Source organism: Lethenteron reissneri, chromosome 31, assembly GCF_015708825.2.
Source record: "Lethenteron reissneri isolate LAM-NWPU_2019-01 chromosome 31, ASM1570882v1, whole genome shotgun sequence".
NCBI lineage: Eukaryota > Metazoa > Chordata > Hyperoartia > Petromyzontiformes > Petromyzontidae > Lethenteron > Lethenteron reissneri.
In genome coordinates, this window is record NC_083809.1 from 3,515,246 (window position 1) to 3,523,603 (window position 8,358).

The window sequence follows — 8,358 nt, forward strand, 5'->3', positions numbered from 1 at the left end:
AAGGAGGAGGTGTGACAGGGGAATGCCTGTGTGTCATGAGAGCAGCACATACACACATACAATTGCTTGATTGATCGTGGCATGAATGTGCCCAAGGGGGATATGAAAAATAGGTTTAATGCGTCCTGAATTATTCTCGTAACAGTCCTGTTGCATTATATACAAGGCTGTGTGTATAAATGCTGCTGAGGGCATCACTTGCAAAAGCACACTTGTGAATGCAAAAAGCAATCTTCATTGAGGCCAAGTTGAATATTCAGGAATAGGGTTCACTCTCACTTGTAAACTAATCTTCATGCATATAGTACTTGCAGCCACTGTATCACGTTTACTTCAACAGTGGTGTGTTGATTTAAAGCTTTCGTGACTGCAGGGATTCATCTTCTTGGTTCTTTCGGTAAAGTCGCGTATTATTTCTCTTGTACGTGACTTTACCGAAAGAACCAAGAAAATATAGTGGTGTGTTCTGCAGATCTGTATCCATAGTAACTTACCAGTGTCCATCTCACCCCGACACAATTGTACACCTTAAATTAAACGTCCCTCTCCTTTGCAGCAAGAGGAGTCTTGTGTGTGCATCTCTATCGCAGAATTTGGGTGCAGTCCCTCATGTGTGGACAAGAAGTTATTGAAGGCATTTCGGAAGTTCTGTGATGTCGCCGACCAAATGCGGCCTTTCTATAACGTGGGGTGGTGATGAGACTGCTTTCTGGGAGAGTTCCGAAAGGAATTTTTATTCATCCCCCATATATTATCAATAAGCACAATTGGAATATAAAAAGCAAAATGACCAAATAATATAAGTCGGCTCTTTTAATTACCAGGATTGTGGATAATTATTGGAGCGTGTACTGTTTTACATTTCGGTATTGAGTAATGGACTTCCATTGATATGACAATTGAGCTTTTTTTCCAGTGTTACATTTGGAAGAATTGAACGTGTTTTAAGTGAACGAGAGACGCTCGTTTCTGAGTTGTTTTTCGGAATTCACTCCAGGTGAGCTTTTCCAAAATGTTTTGTCCTCGTCGTACACGATGGCATTGTGTTTTATTTCAGCACGCAAATAATGACGAGAACTCGAATTCGACGGCGGACGCGAGAGAGGGAGCGGAGAGCACGCGGAGCGCGGTGCCACAAGCCGTCGCCATCAGCCCCCTGAATTCCCCAACTGTGAAAACCGTCAGGTCTGTATCACTCCCCTTAATTGCTACCATTATTTTAGATGAGAGCCCATTGAGACGAAAATGTTATTTCGAGGGAGACTTGGCAATTACGAAGGAGCAGCATGCTATGTGTAATGTCTTTATTATTTGGAACATGACCCTTGCCGCCTTTGGCCCATTTAAAACCTTCACTGCACATTGAGACGGCTGACAATATATCGCTCCTTCCTGCCTGCAAAAAGTAAGCCATTTATAAAGTGTACATAAAATTCCGTGTAACTCTTTCATGGGTAATTCATGCTAAAATTGTTTAGGCATTAATGCTGAGAAGTCCCACCTTGCCGTGGGAACGTCGTTAATTGTTGCGTTGGATCGCAGCGCTCAGAGGTCGTCGGCTTTCCATGTGTCGCAGTGAGAGCAGGAGTAGCGTGGTGACGGTGGCGGCAGCAACTGTGGCAGACGTGAAGCATCCGCCAAAGTCTCCGCAGCCACGAGCCACACATGGACAGCCCGCATCGCCTCAGCCTCAACCGCAACCCCAGCCTCCACCCCAGCCTCAGCCACAGCCCCAGTCCCAGTCCCAGCCCCAGCCAGCATCCCCATGCAGGTGGTGGCAGCAGCAGCAGCAGCATCGGCAGCAGCAGCAGCATCGGCAGCCCCACAGACGTGCAGGTGAGAGGTCGTTTCTCAAAGTGCATCGTTGAAAATGGAAACGAGGACCGTGTTATGCGGGTAGATGGACCTTCTTTTAAAATGCTGCCACCTTCCCTCCAGCCACCAAATATACACACGAGCTAAAGCAACCGACCAACAATCCAGATACCCGTGTACAGCCCTTTTGTCAGTCCTCTGTCAGTCCTATTCTGGTTGGGGGGCTCTCTCCACACCGTGCCGGGGTCTTGAGGGTTAATTTTGAAGGGTTGACATGGGGGCAAATTCGATGTGAAGCATGGAGGTCCAGTAACATTTATAATTGTTACCATTGTAAATGTGGGTTTACTCTACAACACACCGGTTTGCTGAGCTAGTAACGAATTGGGATATTTTGTTTACTTGAAAAACCTTGTTAATTGGCTGTGTCGGGTGGTGGTGGGTTTGACGACACATTTATATTTACGCGATCTAACACAAAAAAACCTCTTATGGACACTACAGTACTGTTATTCTGTCATTGAGGTGTAGTGTCCACCGTCGCTGCTTAACCCTTATTTAGCTTGAGGTTTGATGACCTCGGCTACATTCCGTGTGAATTGGTCATCAGCAAAATATGCAAAGTGCACACAGCACAACCAAAGAGCAAAGGTGCCTATCACTAAACTCGCATGATAAAAAAAACTATTTAATGGCCATTAAAAACTCCACTGATCATGCTTTTGAGGTGTTTGTCCATTTGAATTTAGCATTTTTTTGTGTGTGGGAGGAAACTGGAGTGCCCAGATAATGAACAATCCACATTTAAAAGTGGTGACACTCAAACTTAGTGTACTGAGTTTAATGTCGCTTTCTTTCTAGAAGTTGACTCGACTCCGATTCATAATTGTCTTCCAGAATATAGTCCATTGCTGTGCAGCATGAAGGATGAGAAACTAGGCCTCTGTGAAGGTAATACGGGCTCTTTTGGTAATCGATGAACTGTACACCTGAGTTGTGTGTGTGTATGTATCTATGTATGTGTGTTTTATAAATCAAACCAGGAACCGAAGAAACTCAGTTATGCCGAGATCTGCCAGAGAGCGCTGAAGGACGGCACTGTCCAACTGCCAGCACAGCCTCATTCCCAGCCCTTGGCACGGGAACACAAGACCAGCAGCAGCAGCAACAACATTGTCCAGTCCAACTCCTCCAACAACGCCGTGGCTTGTGGCAACGATGGAATCGGCAGGCGTGACGGTCAGGGCCGGGCCGCCGACGGCGCGGCGGCGGCGGCAGACAAGACGGACGTGCGTTCATCTCGCGACTCTCGCGAGCCGCAGCGGCTTGCCGGGGTTGTCGGCGGGAGGGCGGCAATGGCGCGACGGCCTTCTCCACAGGGCTGGTACCACGGCGGGCGTCGCGCCAGCCGGGAGCACGGCACGCCACCACCCAAGTCGCCAAAGTGACCTGGCTGGCAGCGAGCGGGGGGGGGGGGGGGCAGCTTGCCCCTCTTGACCTCTGTGAGACGGTGTTGGAGGAAGGGAGGTGGGAGGAAAAGATAAATAATCAATTCCACCACACCAAGGGCAGAGCGCTCAACCAGACAAGACCCCTTCCCTATGTGCGGTGAGAGAGTTTTGATTGCGAATAGAGGGAGAAAAACACACGGAAGACGATGAATATAAGTCTTAACTTTTTTCCAGGCTTGACCACGACATTTTGCACTTGAAATGCAAGGCATTGCCGATGCTACGGTGTGTACATGCCCATTTCTTTAGAAGGGTGGTGGTCGGTGCGACAAAGAAAAGGAACATCTACAGTCAGTACAACACCACTCAAACATGGGTTTACAGGTACAAGTTGGACACCAAAGTGGTCATTTTTTTCTATTCTCCCCAGCCCCCTTTATTTTTTCCTCCCCATTGTGAGATAATATATGCAAAATGCGCAACGTTTCTATCACACTGCTGTGCAATTCTACTAAATATATACCATTGTCAATCGTGCGTTGTGCACACGTAGTGCAGAGCATACATATTTATTTAAAGCAGGCGTTACCCATTGTTTAAAAGTCGAATATATCTCGCGCTCAGGCAACCTGCTGGCAAGAAAAATGGGCAGCAAACATTTCAACATTTTCTGAAAAAATATATATAACAATCTGGTAATCTTTAAATAATGATGGGCTTTATATGTGCAATAGTTTCATTCAAAAATCTGAATACTACTGTTCCAAAGCCATTGTTTTAACTCGGTGTTTGTTTTTTCTCAAACAACGTGGGGGGCTTTTTCAGCCGGTAAAATTCGATGCCAGGTAATGGACAGATGTCATGGCCTGCTGCCATGCTATTGGGAAATGCGCCCACACAGCATGTGAATTTCATGGAAAGATCCCTTCCAACAACAAGCGATTTGATGGAGCGAGCAAAACTTTGCTTACGTTTCATTTTGACTTTTTTCTCTAACACTTCCCCCCCCCCCCCCCCCGATGTGATGCGGTAAAATAACTCTTCAAAGAAAGAAATTGAAAAGCGTGCATTTCAAAGGTGAAGGCAACCATCGCATGAGTTGGGATGCATGCAATTGAACCGGCGCAGCCCACATGCTTGGGTGGATAAGCCCCCCCCCCCCACTTGTCCCCTCATTACAGCATGGTTTACCCATTGTGGTTTACCCATTGTGGGTTTGCCCATTGTGGGTTTGCCCATTGTGGGTTTGCCCATTGTGGGTTTGCCCATTGTGGGTTTGCCCATTGTGGGTTTGCCCATTGTGGTTTGCCCATTGTGGTTTGCCCATTGTGGTTTGCCCATTGTGGTTTGCCCATTGTGGTTTGCCCATTGTGGTTTGCCCATTGTGGGTTTGCCCATTGTGGGTTTGCCCATTGTGGGTTTGCCCATTGTGGTTTGCCCATTGTGGTTTGCCCATTGTGGTTTGCCCATTGTGGTTTGCCCTGAATTGGTGCGTTTGGTTAAAGTACCCAAAAAACGTGGACATTATTTTTGGTGTAAATAGAACCCAACCCGGGTTGCTTTAAAACTCAACGCGATATACCACGATTTAAAGAACGTTGCGGTCGCAGTTAGTTGCAAGGCAGAGTTGAGCGTGCTTATACCGTAGGGGCTGGAATGAGCACGCGAGCGCTAAAATTTCGGAGGGTTTGAATCCCCATTTTTTTTTTTGGCGCTGCCTTTTTGAAGCACTAGAAATGCCTTGTGTTCGTTACAGACAAAAAAAATTAAAGGAAAAAACACCGAGATGTCTTTATGTGAAGTATGATATTGTCCATCATCTCGTCTCTTCGACAACGTGAGGCATGTACAGGCCAAAATAACGTACAGTTAATAAAAGCCTGTTTATTTATTGCGGCAGCATTTCTCGGTGCTTGCCATTCTGTGCATCGCTTACATGTTAAAGTCGGCCAGACCTGCAATGTCATGTGTACATATGCCAATCTGTTGGCGAAAATCAAATAACCACAGCGATTGATAATATTAACTGTACATAGTGTGTTACCTGTGTCAAAGACGCTATTGCTGTTAAGTGACAAAAAGTTGTATATCTAAATAATTAATATAAATGGCTTGTAGAGTAGATCTGACAAATCACAAAATACAGTCTAAGCGATGATTATAAAACTGGAACATCATATGGATCAGCTACTTGTGAAAAACAAACTCAATGCTAGTTTATCAGGTGGTAAATGTTGCCAGAGTGCTGGGAATATACAGGCTCTTGAAGTCGAATCCATTAATCGTAGCATAGTGCTCAAAAAAGGTATTAAAAAACTAATTGATCACGGGACAGTTTTTGCACTGTATTTAGATATATCAGTCATGAGATTGAGAACGTGTAAGCAGTGTTGATTGTTTAAAGGAGAGCAGACATTGAGCAGGTGTTGGTGAGGTTCGGTAATTGATTTCAAACTGTTCAGGTTTGGGAGGTGAGCAAGTGACCTCTCCTCGGCCACTAAATTGACAGCCTTCTGCAGAAAGTGGCGTTAAGCATGCCACATGCTACGTGGCCACTTAATTTAGCATACAAGTTATTGTGTACTTTCACATGGGGAAATGCAGAAATGCTCATATATTAAAAAAAAAAATCTAATTGAAGTGGTTTTAACCATTTCAGACTGCTTTGATTAACTTGTGCTGCAGGTCCTATTTAAAATGTTGACTTGATGTCGAAGTCATCCAGCCCTGTTTCGGACCAGCCTGATGTGCTTGTACAGATCTTGCAGGTTATCTCACTTGGAGACCTTTGGGCAAATCAGAACATGTGCAAGGGAAACATCGTAACTACAATTTGGCACGAAGGCTGGACTTTACCAACACCTTTTTGTATACACTGTAAACACTAAAGAGGCTTTCTTTTCATATCATGTGACTGTCCAGTCAGGGAATGCCCGAATAATAATCATCGTGCATAACTGGAGGCAATTAACAGACAGTCTGACGATTCTTGGGCATCGGTCAATGTGCTATAATGTAATTCTCAAATGTGACTTAGCAAGGCGATTACGGGATTGGCTGAAAGGGGGACACGTGTGTGTGTGAGGCTCTAGTTTAAATTGTCATTGCTGGCCCTAATTGCCACAGCCTCGGCTTCTGTTTTGCTAATTCTCCAGTGAGAGCCTTCGTTTGGCTCCATCGAGCAACCAGGAATAATGTTGCGGCAAAGGGTGAAAACAAAAGTAGTGCGTTTTGGAAATTTCTGCGTCCTGTTTTCTTGGGTATCTGAACGGCCGAAGGTTGGCTTTCCATTTGCTATGCAGTGGCTGACGGAAATTTGCAAACCACAAGAACGCATGCAGCTTTTATTTTCGTTGTTTGGTGGTTAAGCCCTGGCACGAATCGATAACTTGCTGAACTGAAGCTGAATGTCTCTTGCTGAAGAAACGAATGTAATGGTGGTGACAAAACGTGTTGGCACATCATTAATGTTTTTTTTTTATTCAACACGGGTATAATTCCATGTGGAAATAAACTCATTGGGCTCTCTTAAGGAGTTTTCCACGCCTGCAAGCAAGAGGTTAATGACGGCTTCTGTTTGTGGCTGTTTGGAGAGTGACTTTCCCCCCCCCCCCCCCTTCTGCCGAGGTTATGTTATTTATATCTTTTTTTTGCTTTGCCTGTGTCTCATTTACAGAGGGCTCTAATATAGAAAGTCAGTGTCGTAGAGTAAGATATAAAGCTTTGGCGTTTAAGCTGCAGTGGAATTAAGCGATGCATGCCTTTGTGAGCTGCAGTCCTTCGTCATTTAATTGAAACATTGCTATTACTCTTTCGTGGCCAAAAAAATATTTTGGTTAAATATTAGATATGAAGAACGATATATACAAAAAAAATGCTTTTGCATTTTGGAAAAATGTACTGAACAAAAGACATTTCTTTACGTTACGTATGGCCAAAACCAAAAAGCATTTTTGGCATGTTGGTGACTCTTACCACCCACCCAATTATGACCAAGGTGCTGTTTTTGTTGAACTCTTTGGCCCTGTTGTCGGTTGCATAAAATACAGGAAGTGATTTCCTCCCCCCTCCCCCTTCAACTTGCATTGCTTTAAAAAAAAACCTAACAGGAAACGTCCTGAAGGGTTTTATGCAACTTGACTCTGGGCCCCAGATTTACTATTTGTGAACCAAAATGTTACAAAGAGCACTGTGCTACCATAACACACAGCACACGGTTCAGTTCTTTGTATTTCTGGAAAATTCATTTTTCTGTTGTGATGGAGATAAATTATCATTGGCCTTTGTGATGGCATCAAAGTGTGTTGGGTGCTTCCTCGGTGGATGCACTGTGACTTGCTGAGCCTTTGACATCCTTAACTTTTTAATGTATATTTTTTTAATCGTACTGGTGTTAAGTTACATTTCATTTTTCCCCAAATCATATTGTAAGGCCAGGGCGTTGCTGCAGTTGATGATGGAAGAATTACTATACAAAATGTTTTATTTGATTGATTCAACAAATAAAAGAATCAAACATTTTTAACACCAATTACATTAAACTTTAAGAATAATTTGTTGGCTTGCAGACGTTTTGATCCATCTGCCCTACTTAGCTCCGTTAGTGTTATTTTGCCTTGTATTGGAAATCACCTGAATGTTAATCACTGTTTAACTTTAAATTGTGATGATATAGTTTGAAATTTTGACATGGCAGTTTTTTTTTATTTGATATTTGTAATGCATTACTGCTTTTATTTAGACGATAGAAAGAGTAAATAGATGAAAGAATGCATATAGATGTTTGCTTTTTGGCCAGAGGAAAACATCTGCCTGCTATAATTTATCACTAGTTGCAAAAAATGTACAAAAAAAACATAAAAACACAAATATATAAATTAACTTGTTGAATAGTATTGGCAGCGGGTTTGGTGTTAACTAGGTAAAAAAAATGTTCCTTGTGCACAATTATGATTAACTTGCTGTACACTGGGATATTGCTTCGAACTACATGGGGGGAGAGGATCCCATCACTGATTTACGACAATGTCGCATTGTGATGTCAAAACTTGAATCTGGATCTGCGCCGGGTGGTGGTGACTTCTTTGCCTTA

General features: G+C 43.7%; 1 protein-coding gene across 1 annotated transcript in view; it reads left to right on the top strand.

Moving 5' to 3' along the window:
• Positions 1 to 5,675, top strand: part of LOC133349682 (la-related protein 4-like) — a 55,689-nt gene extending 50,014 nt beyond the window's left edge. The window contains 4 exon segments of the mRNA XM_061563329.1: positions 1,058 to 1,185; positions 1,577 to 1,766; positions 1,768 to 1,836; positions 2,859 to 5,675. Of these exon segments, the coding sequence (XP_061419313.1) occupies positions 1,058 to 1,185; positions 1,577 to 1,766; positions 1,768 to 1,836; positions 2,859 to 3,263 (792 nt within the window). The 3' untranslated portion in view covers positions 3,264 to 5,675.
• The last annotated feature ends 2,683 nt before the right edge of the window (positions 5,676 to 8,358 follow it).